Raw genomic sequence first — 17,719 nt, 5'->3', positions numbered from 1 at the left:
GCTCGCTTGCTTTTTTTTTTCCTATAACTTCTTATCTTCTCTTGGCCTTCTGCCAGACAAAGTTGACTTTACTGGAAATCTGTGCCTTTCCTTCCCACCAGCTCTGCACCAGAAGGGAATTCTTTGTCATTAGTTCCAGCAAGCACTACCCAGCTCTGGTCCTTCACCTCCCCTCCTCTTAGAATCATATAGGCTTAGACTTCCTCATCCTTGGCAGAGAAACCCTTCAATCTCCTTCCAAGCACACTTGCTCCCGCTGCCCATCTTGGCAACACAAGAGCAGTTGCAGCTGCAACTTTCTTTTCTTGTTTGCCATCCTTGTCTTTATTGCCTGCACCTACTGGGACTCACTGCTCTTTTTCAGTATAGTACCTCTCAGTAATTTGGTGGTTTTTCTGGGGAAAACATAGCTTTGACAGTTTTGTCTAAAGAATTGAACTTCAAACATGGCTCATGATAACCTCCAGAAAGAGGCCTTTTTCGGCTCTTTGTATTTTAATTAAGTGTTGCTGCTAAAACAGGCACTCAAGTTGTGGCCTGGAGGGAGAGCAGAGTTGGCATCTGACTGTGAGAAGTTTTCACTTCCCCTGCTATGGATAGTTCCACCTGTGCCTGCTGGGGATTTCTGAGAAGCAAAATGTCTCCCTCTTCTCCATCGAGCTCTTTGAATTTTAGAGAGGGAGAGTTTTACCGCTTCTTTTTCTGCTTCTTGACTTTGATCTGAGCTTCATGACTTATATAGATGGGAATGGTCATACTGAGCAACCAATTCCTCTCATTTTATTTTCTAGAAAGTTTTAAAGTATTTATTTACTTATTTAGCTACACTGGGTCTTAGTTGAGGCATACAAGATCTTTAATCTTCCTCTTGGCATGTGGGATCTTTTTAGTTACAGCCTGTGAACTCTTAGCCGTGGCATATGGGATCTAATTCCCTGACTGGAGATTGAACCTGGGCCCTTAGCTTAGCTATTGGACCTGCGAGCTTAGCTACTGGACCACTAGGGAAGTCCTAATTTCTCTCATTTTAATGTTTCTAGATTTCATGTTCTGTTCATGGGCAACGTTTTTGCACTAGAAATGCTGTCTTTTGGTCAATGCCAAAGGGTGTGCCAGACTTGCTCAGGCGTCTTCTTCGAAAGATGATTAGCGTTTGAAGTCTGTTCTTAGTGTAATTGGTGGAGTACACTAAATACTTCGTGTGTGTACATGCTGAGCTGCTTACTCCAGTCCCGACTCTTGTTTTTCCTTCCAGAGTGCCACCCCACCTGCAGGCAGTGCCATGGCCCGTTGGAGTCTGACTGCATCTCCTGCCACCCTCACATTCCTCTGACTGCTGGGAGCTGCAGGGCCAGCTGTGAAGAGGAGCAGTTCCTCAACCTCGTGGGCTACTGTGCTGGTGAGTGAGGCCCCTTCACAGGCTCAGAAATCCCTAGCCGAAGGCTGGGGCTCTTCATGCCAGGCCCCAGAAGGCTCTTGTGTTTGTCCTTTGTCATCAGATTAAGAGCTCTCTTTTGGGAGAGGTTTGTCTCATGTCCAAAAATTCACTTCACTGCTTTCTATCTGACATTTAGTAAATATCTGTGGATTCAAGTGGAATCTTCTAATGATACTCTTGCAGTTCCTGAAAAAAAATCTTAGAAACCTCATATTAATGAAAACTGAAGTCATGGTAATGATTGCTTACATGCATGCAGTGCACTTTAGCTTCAGACGGCAAGAGGTAGGTTCAAGATAGTCACTGCCCTCTGAAAACTATTGTCCTCTTGTCTGCATTATCTCCTGCTGTGAAGAACCTTTGTCATCAGCCCTGAGCGCACACAACAACAACCAGGCATGGAAGTGCAGGGAGATTAACCTAGAAGCAAATCAGTTGCTTCAGGAAATGGGATTTTTTTTTTCCTCCTCAGTTTAGTACTCAGATCTTAAAATGAAGTAAATTAGAAAACCAAAAAAGAAAAAAAAAGCAGCAACAGCTTTACTGGGACTTCCCTGGTGGTCCAATGGTTAAGTCTGTGCACTCAATACAGTAGGCACAGGTTCAATCCCTGATCAGGGAACTAAGATCCCACATGCTGCACAGGTATGGCCACAGATTTTGTTTAAAAAGCAACTTACTGGAAAGAAACCTGGAATTTGGATAATGATGAAGTAGCCACGCGGTGTTTGTGTTCATCCATCCATCCCTACAATAAATATCTTTGAGTGTCTAACAGTGGTCAGATGCTCAGAATATAAAAAAAAAAAGTTTCATAAGACGATGATTGTGCCCTCAAAGAGTTTAAGTCTGAAGAAGGGAATTTACAGACTAGTGGGTTATTTTATATTTCTTGACCCACTTCTCCAAGTTGCATGAGAAAGTTGCAGAGATTTACCTACAGCAGCTGTTGTCACGCTCTGAAGGGCTTGAGTAGGAAGCATCCTGGGATCCAGTGGGCAAGAGGGGAAGCTGAAAAATCTGGTTAGACACACCCCGGAGGGGCTGACCTGGCTGTAGGGCTTGTTCTCAGGCAGGGAGGGAGTGTGGCCAGTTGTCTGCATCAGAGTATCGAGGTGGCCCGTTCAACACAGTGAGTAAACGATAATAGTGCTTCATGTGTAGCTGGGGCGCCGCAGTCCTGGGTGATTTCTTTCTTTTGGCACATGACCTTGGCTCAGACAGTAAAGAATCCGCCTGCAGTGTAGGAGACCCAGGGGTTCAATCCCTGGGTCAGGAAGATCCCCTGAAGAAGGAAATGGCAACCCACTCCAGTGTTCTCATCTGGGAAATCCCACGGACAGAGAAACCTGGCAGCTATAGTCCATGGGGTCACAAAGAGTCAGACAGAACTGAGCGAATAACACTGAGCTTAAGACTAGACATTAGAAGGAATTCCCTGGTGGTCCAATGGTTAGGACTCCACACTGTCACTGCTGGGGGCCTGTATTTGATCCTTGATCGGGGAACTAAGAAACCACAAGTCATGTAGTACCACCAAAAAAAAATTATGAGTGAAAAAATGACTCAACGTGAGAGTCCAAGATCTATACCCTAGGGAGACAGAACACTTGAAAGCAGCCAAGACCTGCTAGGATTCAGAGCAAAACCTGATTACAGAGACTGCAAACATTTTAGGAACAATGGAAAGTAGAAGCCCAGAGAGTCCAGGCTTCAGACAGATGTGATAGCCCACAACTAGAGGGGCTTCCCTGATGGCTCAGACAGTAAAGAGTCTGCCTGCAATGCCAGAGACTTAGGTTTAGTCCCTGGGTTGGAAGATCCCCTGGAGATGAGCATGGCAACCCGCCCCAGTATTCCTGCCTGGAGAAGTCCAAGGACAGAGGAGCCTGGGGCTGATTTCTATGTTAGGATACAGAGGAGCAGCACCCAAGAGGTTCCTGACATGATTAAAGCACATTAGTGGATATTTGTTGAGAATAACCTGAGCTCAGGGTGCTGAGTTGCTGTTTGGGGGGTCTCAGAGATCTTGCAGGCTACTTAAGGAGATGACACAAGTACAGTTAACAGACAGTACAAAGCGATTTATGGATCATAACCTTTTTAGGCAGTATGGGTGGTAGGAGTTCAGAGGAGGGAGAAATAAAAGATATGGACAGGTGGGGCCCCAAATTCTTCCTGAAGAATAGCTAGGATTCTGTGAGACAGAGGGAAATGGGGTGGGCATTCCAGGTGTGTTTCTACCTAGAAACAGGCACAGGGGTAGAACCTGTGGGCCATTCGTGGCCAGTGAGAGTGGTCCAACCTGGCTGAAGGGCCTGGTTTGAATTATGACATATTAGGTGAAATGACTGGAAAATATAAGTTGGAGCCAGGGTATACAGAACGCAGAGTTCTAGGCTGAAATATTTGGACTGACTCTTATGAGCAATAGAACTATGAGAGTTTTAGAGGAAACTGTTGACAACTAAGACTGTGTTACAGGCAGGAAGGCTGCAGGCTGCGTGGAAGATGGATTGGAAGTTGCAGAGATGATAGAGTTGTTAGAAGGTTGAACCTTCATAACGGCTTTTCTATTTTCAAACTATTCTGAGTGTGGAACCTATACACTTTATGCTGGGGCCATTTTATAAATAAATGTTTATATAAGGAGGTTGGAAAATTTTAATTTCTAATCAGCTCAGTTCTCTCCAATGTCCAGAGGCCTCTTTGAAGGAAAATTAGGTGATTAGGAATTGCATTAACTTTTTAAGGCTTATATGGGATCAGTGGAATAAAGAATCATTGAAGTAGGCCAAATGACCCTGGAAGTTCCCAGCCCTAGAATATCAGGTTCCATTAATGTACGCTGAAAGGAACACACCTTGTCTGTCCTGAGATTAGGTGAAAGTTTTAAATAAGGTAACCCATTGTTTGGTACTTGGAAATCTTTTGTTGAGTGAGAATGCACTCGTACATGCTAAATCGCTTAAGTCTTATCCAACTCTTTGCAACCCTGTGGATCGTAGCTCTGTCCATGGGATTCTCCAGGCAGGAATACTGGAGTGGTTTGCTATTCCTTCCTCCAGGGGATCTTCCCAACTGACGGATCGAACCCATGTTTCTTTTGTCTGCCTGCATTGGCAGGTGGGTTCTTTACCACTAGCGCCACCTGAGAAGCCCTGAGTTGAGAGTAGCTTATCAATATTTATCACAGAAAAATATGACCAGTAATTTCAGTTGTTGACCTTTTAGAGAAGTGCACTGACCCCAAGGTTTATTTTTTAATGAATATATGCCCTTTTCAAATACCTCCCAATTCTCTCTGTAATATTTTAATGGATTTGTTCATGTATGGCTTCATCAAACATTTATTACCCACATGCTCCTTACCAGGCACTGTGCTAGGCTCTGGGGAGGCCCAGATGAATAAAATATAGTATTTGCATTCCAGAAACACACTGTGTAGTGAAGGAAGGAGATGTTTGTTGAATGTGGTATTACTGTGACTTACATGAGCTGAGGGACAGCACCCTATCCCAGGCTGGAATGTGAGTGTGTGTGTGCACTTGTGTGTGTGTGTGCGTGCATGAGTGCATGTGTGTAGTGAGTGGTGAAGGCCTTTTGGAACAAGTCATAACTGAGATGATTTGGAAACATGAGTAAGAATTAGAGAGCTTTGGAGATTTGGAGAGGACAGAATTCCAGAAAACAAGTCAAAGAATAGTTTCTATTCAGGCATCAACAGAGAGTTCAGTAGAATGCCAGGTCCCTCTAGGTGCTGGGCCCTGAAGCAGAAGGAAGCAGGCCAGGTCACGAGGCCTTTGTGGGTTCTGTTTGAGGAGAAGAGGCCTTGTTATAAAGGCTGTGATAGGTTTTTAAGGAAGGAAGCATTTTAATTACATTTCTGTAAAGAGAAAGATCTGCAGAAGATTGCGTAGAAGAAGATAGGGGCAGAATGTCCTTTGGGAGGGAGTTGTAGGAATCCAGGTGAGAGATGAATCCCTTTGATGAGAAAGTTGCTGAGGGGATGAAGAGCAGGGCACAGCTTCAGTAAGCATTAATCGTATATTAGGTCGACCCATCTGAGATTGCTGTTTTGTGGGCAAAAAAAAAAAGGTCAAGTAATGGCAGTTTCATATGGTTCAACATAATAGAAACAGCAGAAGTTGGTGATCTCCTAGACCTGAGGCTAAGGGAGAGTGAATTTGGGGGATGATTTCTAGGATTCTGATCTAGTCAGTTCAGGGACTAAGAGAACCATTTGTGAAGGACCAGAATAGGAAGATGATATATTTGACCTTGGGCAGGTGGGACAATTGGACTATCTGGGGTAGCTTTCCAGGAGGAGGGTGAAGGTCTCATTGAGCCATAAACTCATCTGCAATCTTCATTTCACCCTGAGCCTAAAGTCCTGGAACTCCTGTTTTAGCTCAAGTGTTACTTCAGTCACGTCATAAGTTAAACTCCTGGAATATTTCAGTGACTTTTATCTAAATGCTGGAAGGTGTTAGGAGGAGCCCTGGTGATAGCAGAGCAGAAGATAGTCCACCCATGTGGTGCCCTCAATAAAGTGTATTTCCAAAGTCCTTGGGAAAATCTAACACAGTGGAAGCCCTGAAGCACCCTCTCTTTCCCCTCTGTCTCGTGTGAACTTTAGAGGTTGGTAGGATTTACTCAGAGGATTTATTCTGTCTCTGAGCTGTACCTAACCTAAGATCATCATCAGAGACCTCTTAATTGCCCTTAGCTGTTTAAGAAAGAAAATTACATCTAATTTATCACTCAGACAAGAATAAGCACATCCTGGGAACAGGTCCAATAACCTCAATGTGTTATCACATATGGAGATGTCATGTGTGTGAGGTTTTTTATCCCTCCAAGTCTATCAAAGCAAATACACAGTTTGTGAGATTTGGGGCCAGAGCTGAAGGCTTTCAACAAAGACAAATGAGCTGGGATGAGAGGTAAGAGTGGATAAGATTGCAGCTGACATGGTGAGGTATTATGGAAAACCAGTTGTTTTCCTCCATAGAGTTTTGTTTTTTATACTTTGCTCACATCTCAACAATGTTATCCTCAAATTTCAAAACCTGGGGTGCTCCTTCTTTTTGTCTTTCTCAGCTAAAACCTTTCTCTTTTTTCATAGAAAAGGGTGAGAAGTAAAAAGAAAACATGAAGAAGAAATATTCAAATGAAGGTGCATTAAAAAATGACATTGTTTTTCTGGAATGTCTAATGGGAAGGCTGTACTTTTTAGTTCTTAGGTAGAAAGGAGATAATGCTGAGAGTAATATTCTAGAGGAGAAGGCGGAAACATTTTATTTATTTATTTTACTTTTAATCTAGGTATTGTTTATTTACAATATTATGTTAGTTTCAGGTGTCCAGCAAAGTGATTCAACTATATATGCATATATGTATATATCTGTATGTTTTTCTACTCTTTTTTTTCTTTTCTTTTATGTATTTATTTTTTAATGAAGGATAATTGCTTTACAGAATTTTGCTGTTTTCTGTCAAACCTCAAGATAAATCAGCCATAGGTATACATACATCCCCTTCCTCTTGGAACTCCCTCCCATGTCCCTCCCCATCCCACTCCTCTAGGTTGCTACAGAGCCCCTGTTTGAGTTTCCTGAGCCATACAGCAAATTCCCTTTGGCTATCTATTTTACATATGGTAATGTGAGTTTCCATGTTACTCTTTCCATACATTTCACCCTCTCCTGCCTTCTCCCCATGTCCATAAGTCTGTTCTCTATGTCTATTTCTCCACTGTTGTCCTGTATATAAATTCTTCAGTATCATTTTTCTAGATTCCATATATATGTGTTAGAATTTGGTATTTATCTTTCTCTTTCTGACTCACTTCACTCTGTATAATAGGTTCTAGGTTCATCTACCTCATCAGAACTGACTCAAATGCGTTCCTTTTTATGGCTGAGTAATATTCCATTGTGTATATATACAACTATTTCTTTATCCATTCATCTGTCGATGGACATCTAGGTAGCTTCCATGTTCTAACTATTGTAAATAGTGCTGCAGTGAACAATGGGATACATGTGTCTCTTTCAATTTTGGTTTCCTCAGGGTGTATGCCTAGGAGTGGGATTGCTGGGTCATATGGTGGTTTTGTTCCTAGTTTTTTAAGGAATCTCCATACCATCTTCCATAGTGGCTGTATCAATTTATATTCCCACCAACAGTGCAAGAGTGTTCCCTTTTCTCTACACCCTTTCCAGCGTTTATTGTTTGTAGACTTTTTGATGACAGCCATTCTGACTGGTATGAGGTGATATCTCATTGTAGTTTTGATTTGCATTTCTCTAATAATGAGTGATGTTGGGCATCTTTTCATGTATTTGTTAGCTATCTGTATGTCTTCTTTGGAGAAATGTCTGTTTAGGTCTTTTTCCCACTTTTTGATTGGGTTGTTTGTTTTTCTGGTATTGAGTTATATGAGCTGCTTGTATATTTTGGAAATTAATCCTTTGTCAGTTGTTTCATTTGCTATTATTTTCTCCCATTCTGAGGGTTGTCTTTTCACCTTGCTTATATTTTCTTTTGCTGTGCAAAAGCTTTTAAGTTTAACCAGGTCCCACTTGTTTACTTTTGTTTTTATTTCCATTACTCTAGGAGGTGGGTCATAGAGAATCTTGCTTTGATTTATGTCACAGAGTGTAGTATAACTTGATGTCAGGAAGCTTGATTCCTCCAACTCCGTTCTTCTTTCTCAAGACTGCTTTGTCTATTCGGGGTCTTTTGCATTTCCATATGAATTGTGAAATTTTTTGTTCTAGTTTTGTGAAAAACACCATTGGTAATTTGATAGGGATTGCATTGAATCTGTAGATTGCATTTGGTAGTATAAGTCATTTTCACCATATTGATTCTTCCGACCCAGGAACATGGAATATCTCTCCATCTGTTTATGTCATCTTTGATTTCTTTCATTAGTGTCTTATAATTTTCTGTGTACGTTCTTTTGTCTCCTTAGGTAAGTTTATTTCTAGATATTTATTTAATTCTTTTTGTTGAAATTGTGAATGGGATTGATGTCTTAATTTCTCTTTCTGGTTTTTCATTGTTAGTATAGAAATGCAAGTGATTTTTGTATATTGATTTTGTATTCTGCAACTTTGCTAAATTCACTGATTAGCTCTAGTAATTTTCTGATACTGTCTTTAGGGTTTTCTGTGTACAGTATCATGTCATCTACAAACAGTGAGAACTTTATTTCTTTTTTCATCTGGATTCCTTTTATTTCTTTTTCTTCTCTGATTGCTGTAGCTGGGACTTCCAGAACTATATTGAATTATAGTGGCAAAAGTGCACACCCTTGTCTTGTTCCTGATCTTAGGGGGAATACTTTCATTTATCCTTGCATTCCTGGAATAAACCCAACTTGATCATGGTGTATGAGCTTTTTGATGTGTTGCTAAGTTCTCTTTGCTAAAATTTTGTTGAGGATTTTTGCATCCATGTTCATCAGTGATACTGGCCTGTAGTTTTCTTTTTTTGTGTTTTCTTTGTCTGGTTTTGGTATCAGGGTGATGGTGGCCTCGCAGAATGAGTTTGGAAGTGTTCCTTCCTCTGCAGTATTTTTTAAGAGTTTTAGAAGGATAGGCATTAGCTCTTCTCTAAATGTTTGATAGAATTCTCCTGAGCTTTTGTTTTGGGGAGATTTTTGACCACAGCTTCAATTTCGGTGCTTGTAATTGGGTTGTTCATAATTTCTATTTCTTCCTGGTTCAGTCTTGGAAGATTGAACTTTTCTAAGAATCTGTCCATTTCTTCCAGGTTATCCATTTTATTGCCATATAGTTGTTCATAATAGTCTCTTATAATCCTTTGTATTTCCGCATTGTGTGTTGTAACCTCTCCTTTTTCATTTCTAGTTTTGTTGATTTGATTCTCCTCTCTTTTTTCCTTGATGAGTCTGGCTAAGGGTTTGTCAATTTTGTTTATTTTCTCAAAGAACCAGCTTTTAGTTTTATTAATCTTTACTATTATTTCTTTCATTTCTTTTTCATTTATTCCTGCTTGGATTTTTATGATTTCTTTCCTTCTACTAATTTTGGGGTTTTTTTGTTCTTTTTTTTCCAGTTGTTTTAGGTGTAAAGTTAGGTTGTCTATTCGATGTTTTTCTTGTTTCTTGAGGTAAGATTGTATTGCTATAAGCTTCCCTCTTAGAACTGTCTTTGCTGCATCCCATAGGTTTTGAGTTGTCGTGTTTTAATTGTCATTTGTTTCTGGATATTTTTTTAATTTCCCTTTTGATTTCTTCAGTAACCTGTTGGTTATTTAGAAACGTGTTGTTTAACCTCCATGTGTTTGTGTTTCTTACAGTTTTTTTCTTGTAATTGATATCTAGTCTCATAGCGTTGTGATCAGAGAAGATGCTTGATATGATTTCTATTTTCTTAAATTTACTGAGGTTTGATTTGTGACCCAAGATGTGGTCTATCTTAGAGAATGTTCCATGTGAACTTGAGAAGAGGGTGTATTCTTCTGCATTTGGATGGAATGTCCTGAAGATATCAATGAGATCCGTCTCATCTAATGTATCATTTAAGACTTGTGTTTCCTTGTTAATTTTCTGTTTTGATGATCTATCCATTGGTGTGAGTGGGATATTAAAGTCTCCTACTATTATGGGGTTACTGTCAATTTCTCCTTTTATGTCTGTTAGTGTTTGTCTTATGTATTGAGGTGCTCCTATGTTGGATGCATAGATATTTACAATTGTTATGTCTTCCTCTTGGATTGATCCCTTGATCATTATGTAGTGTTCTTCCTTATCTCTTGTAATCTTTATTTTAAGGTCTATTTTGTCTGGTATGAGGATTGCTACTCTAGTTTCTTTTGCTTCCTATTTGCATGGAATATATTTTCCATCCTCTCACTTTCAGTCTATATGTGTCTTGAGGTCTGAAGTGGGTTTCTTGTTAACAGCATATATATGGGTCTTGTTTTTTTATCCATTCAGCCAGTCTGTGTCTTTTGGTTGGAGCATTTAATCCATTTACATTTAAAGTAATTATTGATATATATATATATTCCTATTGCCTGCTTTTCTATTCTTTTCCAGTATAGTTTGTTATAAGATGTTGAATATGGTTCCCTGTTCTATACAGTAAATCCTTGTTGTTTATCTGTTTTGCATATGGTAGTGTGCATCTATTAATCCCATACTCCCAATTTATCCTCCCTACCTTTTCCCTTTGGTAGCTGTAGGTTTGTTTTCTACGTAGACTACAAAATTTTAAATAGCTGATTTGTCAGGATGGCAGAGTTCTAGGGGATTAAAATTTTGTTTATGCAGTAATTTTTTAAATGCTGGTTTGTTTTCCCATGAATCTGTGCCAGAATGTAAGCGAAAGAAGACAAGCGTCAGGAAAGAACTACTAGTCTGAGAATTTTCATATTGTATTCCAGTACTTGAGTTCTAAGCAGTGGTTAATAGGTGTGGCATGAAAACATGTCTCCTGGCTGAATAAATTTGACAAACTCTTGGTTAAGTAAAGTTAAGCAGCTTTCTTTAATATGGGATTTCTCAAAACCTTAAATAAGCAGGTGTGCATTCTGAATCTCTGAAATGAAGGAGGCTGCATCCCTCCCCTCGATTTATTATAGCTTCTCCCAGAGTTAACCAGTGCTTTGCAGAACAATATTTGGGAAGCCCAGCACTAGCTGGTGTTAGTATGTTGGACAATTTGTCAGCACTTCCTCAAGGTCAACTGAAATACTCAAGCTATACTCAGATTGCAAACTTCCTTCCTTCCATCCCTTGGTGCCCCTCTCTCTCTTCCTTTCTTCCTTCTTTTCTCTGTGGACGAACAGAGGGGTCCCAAGATTGCTCAGGCTTGCCACTCTCTCGACTGTTGAAGAGCATCAGGGAACAATCAGTAATTTTCCTCCAATGCTGGGTCTGAGAAGTGTTTGCTCTCTGAATCTGAGCTGACGGATTAGAAAACCTGTTAATATCTTTTTTCTTCCAAATCATTAAAAACAGAACAAAACCTCTTGAGTCCCTTCCACAATTTCCCCCAATTACTGTCAATCATTTCTTAAGGAGGACACTGAAAAGTGTGGTGAAACAGTTGAAATGCTCAGGTTAAAAGAGCAATAAATCCTTATTGTGAAATAAGCTGTGAGAACTGCAACACTGAGTGATGAAAAAAGAAGCAGTTGAACTTGAATATCATTAAGAACTGGGTGGGATAGAGCCCTGTAGAAACCAGCGCTCCAGTTCTCTGCTCCCAGGTAAAGTGACTTGAAGCCAGAGGTGTGGGAGCCAGATCTGCATTAGAGCAGTTTCTGTGTGTGGGGTGCGGGGCTTCCCCAATGGCTCAATGGTAAAGAATCCACCTGTAGTACAGGAGATGCAGAAGACCGGGGTCCAATCCCTGGGTGGGGAAGATCCCCTGGAAGAGGGCATGGCAACTCACTCTAGCATTCTTACCTGGAAAATCCCATGGACAGAGGAGCCTGGCGGGCTACGATCCATGGGGTCACAAAGAGTCGGACACAAGTAAAGCAACTGAGCATGCACACACACATGTGAGGAAGGCTGGCACTGTCCTACATCTTGCTGTAGCTGCTCCTGGGGCTGTCAACTGAAAGAAGAAAAGAGGCACACACTAGAACTTGTAACAGTTAATACTTTATTTTCATCATCAAAATCCTACCCATCCATCCCTCCTGGCCTTGCTCAGATGCCTTCCCTTCTAGGCCCAGCTTGCTTTTGGCAGCTCCTGAGTTGTAATTTTTAGGTACCCTGATTGTTTCTAAGGATTTCGAACCACTTGGCATTGACTGGTTCATGTCCTCTGTGAGTAGTCTTTCCATGGTGTCTAGTAATAGGTGATTGTTCTGAGAGCTTAGTATATGACAGTGCAGGTCTGTGCTCAGTTGCTTAGTCATGTCCAACTCTTTGCAACCCCATGGAGGTAGCCCACCAGGCTCCTCTGTCCATGGAATTTCCCAGGCAAGAATACTGGATCAGGTTGCCATTTCCTCCTCCAGGGGATTTTCTTGACTCAGGAGTTGAACCTGAGTCTCTTGTGTCTCCTGCATCGGCAGGCCCATTTTTTACCACTGCACCACCTGGAAGCCCGTTAGTATGTGACAAGCCCTGTGCTAATTGCTTTGAATGCATTTTGCCGTTTAATACTAACAGTGATTCTCCAAGGTGGGTACTAATGTGATCTCCATTTCACATATGAAGAAACTGAACTGAAGCAAGGGTCAAGTCACTTACTCAAAATGACAGAATTTGGAAGATAGAGCCAAGATTTTAACCTGGAGAGTGATTCCAGAAGTCACATATTGGGTTGGCCAGAAGTTGGTTTTGGTTTTCCCATAAGATCTGTTTTTTAAAAAGTTATTCCTATTTTTTATTTTATTTTTGGCTGCGTTGAGTCTTGGTCGCTGCCCTCAGACTTCCCTCTAGTTGTGGTGCGGGCTCCAGGGTGCACAGGCTCAGTAGCTGCGACTTGTGGGCTTAGGTGTGCTGCGTCACATGGGATCTTAGTTCCTTTACCAGGGATTGAACCTGCACCCCCTGAGCTATAAGAAAGATTCTTAATCACTGGACCACCAGGGAAGTCTCTTCCCATAAGAGCTTATGGAAAAACCTGAACAAACTTTTTGCCCAATGCTTAACCATTTTGACCTACTTGATGAGACCAAATATAATAATAGGAACTCAAGAAAGTTTCTGGTTGTAGATGAAAAGGTGGATCCTCAGAGTCTGGTATGGCAAGATGGTTGGAGTAGCGCACTATTGGGGAAACTTGCAAGAATTTTTTGGTCTGTTTTAAATGCTAAGGAAGTCGTTTAAGATTGCAGTGGATTTATATTGTGTATCCCTTGCCAAGTCACTTGAGTCATGTCAAGCTCTTTGCAATCCCATGGACTGTAGCTCATCAGGCTCCTCTGTCCATGGGCATTTTCCAGGCAAGAATACTGGAGTGGGTTGCCGTTTCCTCCTCCAGGGGATCTTCCTGACCCAGAGATCAAACCCATGTCTCCCGCATTGCAGGCAGATTCTTTACCTTCTGAGCCACCAGGGAAGCTCCATATTGTGTATATCTGTGTTAAATGAATAAACTTTAAATAAAAACATTAACACATACTAAAATTCAATAATTTGTATTACTCCACATGTACTTTAATCTTTTCCAGTGGTTAAATACGTGCGTTTTTCATAGTTGTAATCAGCATCTATGTACAGGCACACCTTTGAAATGTTGTGGGTTTGGTTTCTGACCACTGCAATAAAGTGACTATCACAATAAAGCAAGTCACACAAATTGTTTGGTTTTCCAGTACTCATAGAAATTATGTTTACACAATATTATAGTCTATTAAGTGTGCAATAGTTTTATGTCTTAAAAACAATGACTATACCTTAAATAAAAATATTTTATTGCTAAAAAATGCTAAACATCATCTGACAGAGTAGAGTTGCCACAAACCTTCAGGTTGCAAAAGAAAAAAAACACAGCTGCAAAGCACAATTAAGCCAAGCACAATAAAATGAGGCATGTCTGTATTTCTTTGTCTTTCTCTTAAGTATCACTTTGTGTATTTCCATGTCTTGTCAAGTCATTGGAAGAATCCATGTAATTGTAGTTTTTAATGGCTAAATAACATTCCATTATATTTGTGTAACTTAATTTGATTGGCTATTTTTTCTGTTATGGTTCTGGGCAGGGGATCGAGTTACCGCTTGGTGAGTTAAGTATGACTTCCAAGGTTTCACCTGGGATGAGATCTGCTTTTCATGTTATTATTAATAGCAATAATGGTGTGGTTTGGTGAATTTTATAATTTTGAAAGTATTTTCTCACTTAACTTTTTCAATTGATCATTCCAAGAAACCTTCCTGCGGATGTGGGAATAGAGCTCAGTTCGGTGCCTAATCAGCACATAGATGGTGATCAAGAAATGTTGGAATGATTTGACTCTGGCGTCCTAACATCTGCCTTAGTCTAGTCCCCTTTCAGTGCGTCCTGTGGTAATTACACCAAGAATCTTCTTGTGCAACCCTTTTTTTTTTTTTTTTTTGCTTCTTATCTCTTCTGTTTCACTTTCTATTTCATTCCATCTGGCCCTATTCTTCTATGTCTATATTTTTTCAATTTTCTTGTGTCTTATTTTTTTAACATTTCCTTCTTCATTTTCCTTATCTTCTTTTCGGGCAATGTACATTCTTTTTTTATTTCTCATCTGTCACCCTATCTCCTATTGCCGGAACTAAGAGGTGCAAATCCAATCTCTGTCTGGAACTTTCAATGATTGTCTTTCCCTTGCTCTCAGAGTTTGTGTTTTATTTAAGGGACTGTGCTGTCTGCTGGAAAATGGTTGATTATTTCAAGGCGTTTCTTTTCTTTGAACTTTTGGGGGGAAAAAAAAGAACATGACCTATGCTTAAATTGAAGCCTTCCTAAATTAAAAAAGAAAAAAAGAACAGCAACTTGTGTTTTCTCCTTTGTGTGACTTTTACTAAACAATATCTACCTAACCTTGGAAATGACCTTACTTAAAAGTCTTCAACTTGACAGGGCTCGCAATGAAGTTAGGATTGCTTTGTCTTCAGAACTACAGGCCAGGGCCTGAATTGTAGAGAAGGTTTGACTGCTTATGCGTAAAGAATTCCATTGAATTTAGGCTCCACAGGTTGTCCTTAAGTACTAAAGACAGAAAAATTGCTATGGCTGCACTTACCTACTTTTTACACACGTAAATCTCTCCATTTAAGTGTAATAGGCAAAAATCATGACTTAGATGTAAGTGTGATCATCAGTATTAATGGCAGTCCTGATAATAGCTAATGTTTATTGAGCACTTACTATGTACTAACTCCTCACATACATTGTCTCATTTAATCATGACTGTGACCCTGGAAGGTCAGAGCTGTGATTAGTAACATTTCCATGTTGTAACCCAAGAGACTGAGGTAAGAGACGTTAACCAGCTTACCCAATGTTCCACAGCTAGTATGCAGTAGAGCTGGGCTTTGAAGCATCACCACTTCAGAGGGTGCACATGTGAACACTGAGTCACCAGCCTTCATGACCCGATCTAGTTCCAGTAGGACCTTCTCTTCTCCGTAACAGTATTACTTATACTTCTTTCTGAGGCTTTGGCACCTTGTCCACCATGGTCTTTCCATATACACTCACTACACTTCCCCTCAACTCACTCCCACCAGTTTATATCTTTGTTTTCTTCTGTGTTTGGAAGATTAACGTAATCTCCTAAAAATGACAGCAGAAGAAACTTCCTCACTTCTTCGCCTTGAATGTCTCTGTATCTTCTTCTAAATACCTTTTCCCTCATTCTTTCCGTTGAGAAGGGATCTGTCTGCTTTCTGAACATTTGATCCACAGGAGGAATATACTCAAAAAGCATGAAAGAACCCCCACTCCACTTCTACCAGGTTCTTCTTTTCCTTCTCCTGACTCTCTTCTTCATCCACTACTGATGTTTCACCAGTATAATTCAAAAGTAAGTACAGTTGATGCTTGAACAATGTAGGTTTGAACTGCATGGGTTTACTTGTATCCAGATATTTTTCACTAGTAAATACTACGGTACTACATGGTCTGTGGTTGGTTGAATCTGAGGACATGGAGGAACAGGGATGCAGAGGGCTGACTACAAGTTATATTTCTATTAAACTTTGCATTGCTCAAGGGAGTTGATCATAACTATAATTTAAAATTGAGTTACACCTGCTTCCTTCCCACCCTTCTTCCACATTCTAGTCACCACCACATCTTGCAAAGCTCAGGTCCCTCTTATTTCCTTTGGATAAATAATTCTCTGGTCCTTCTTAGACGCCAGTTGTATTTTGTTGTTCAGTTGCTTAGTCGTATCTGACGCTTTGCGACCCCATGGACTGCAGCACACCAGGCTTCCCTGTCCTTCACTATCTCCCAGAATTTGCTCAGACTCATGTCCATTGAGTAAGTGATGCCATCCAACCATCTCATCCTCTGTCACCCACGTCTCCTCCTGCCTTCAATCTTTCCCGGCATCAGGGTCATTTCCAATGAGTTCGCGCTTCACATCAAGTGGCCAAAGTATTAGAGCTTCACTTTCGTTGTATTTTAGGTGTAGCTTTCTTCTGAGATTGGACCTTGTCCTGAGAATCTTGCTGGAAGGGTCTCACTGACTCAATGCTGTCTGCTGCAGTAACTTCCATAGTCCCTCACACTCAACTGATATCCCGGAGATGTTATTGAAGTGGACTTTTTTCTATTTTGGAGGGAAGGCAAGATTAAAACATACACTGCGGGAAGGGAAGCTTAGATACAAGGCATCAGGATACCTGGACAGGAGGGGTGTTTATTTTCTCTTGTTGGCAGCAAGAACTTGCGTCAGACCTGAGGAGGGAGCTTCACTTACATCTAACCCTGCCTCTCGCTCCCTCCTTCTTCCAGCTGCCTGTCGCTGTGGGCACTACCCCCGGCTTCTCGCCTCATTTGTAAGTCTGTCAACACTGGGCAGAAATCACTGTCCTAGAACGTTAAGCTCTGTCTACAGCAGTGGGCTTTGTTGCTGTTTCTTTATTGGTTTTTCCCAGGGTGAAACAGTCACCACAAACACTGAAAAATGGCAAGTTTTATTTATTTGTTTGACTTTGTACTAACTCAGAGCTAACCTTAAACCGAGCACACGATTTATAAGCACTCGTGAGTGGGCTTTTCATACTGTTCATGGGGTTCTCAAGACAAGAATACTGAAGTGGTTTGCCATTCCCTTCTCCAGTGGACAGGGAAGCCTGGCATGCTGAAGTTCATGGGGTTGCAAAGAGTCGGACGTGACTGAGCAACTGAATGACTGATGGGTGGGCTAGGACCAGAGTAATGTTCCAAAGGGGAAGTGAGGGGGCTTCTTTTAACTTTGGCCATCTGTATGTTATTTTCTGGCTTCCTGCTATGCTTGTCTCACAAATAGAACCCCATCAGTTTTCAAAGTGGCATCCAAATTCAGAATCCATACACACTTCAAGGACCCTGAGCTTCATCATGGAATCATTTCTTTCTCACCTGATGAGGAACAGCTACAAGTTCTGATTATTTTAACAGCTTCCAAACACATTTAATGCAGTTGCATTAAGAACCTAATCTACTGACAGGACATTATTAAAAGCCTCACTGTGTATCTAAATACATTTTTATAGGTCCATTATTTATCAGCTAAGGAGTCACGGCCCCATAAAACCAACATGCAAAGCCATTGCTTCGACAGTACACATTTACTTTAATATCTTCAAGCTTT

The 17,719-nt window shown here is 40.7% G+C and overlaps 1 protein-coding gene across 3 annotated transcripts in view; it reads left to right on the top strand.

The window, feature by feature from the left end:
• FRAS1 (Fraser extracellular matrix complex subunit 1) overlaps positions 1–17,719 on the top strand; it is a 502,305-nt gene that overhangs the window by 289,579 nt on the left and 195,007 nt on the right. For all 3 annotated transcript variants that reach the window (XM_043906392.1, XM_043906393.1, XM_043906394.1), the window contains one exon: positions 1,256–1,399. In XM_043906392.1, the coding sequence (XP_043762327.1) occupies positions 1,256–1,399 (144 nt within the window). The remainder of the gene's footprint in view (positions 1–1,255; positions 1,400–17,719) is intronic.

The sequence above is a fragment of the Cervus elaphus genome, chromosome 6, assembly GCF_910594005.1.
Source record: "Cervus elaphus chromosome 6, mCerEla1.1, whole genome shotgun sequence".
NCBI lineage: Eukaryota > Metazoa > Chordata > Mammalia > Artiodactyla > Cervidae > Cervus > Cervus elaphus.
Note: the sequence above shows the minus strand (reverse complement) of the source record. Positions and strands in the feature narration are given on the sequence as shown.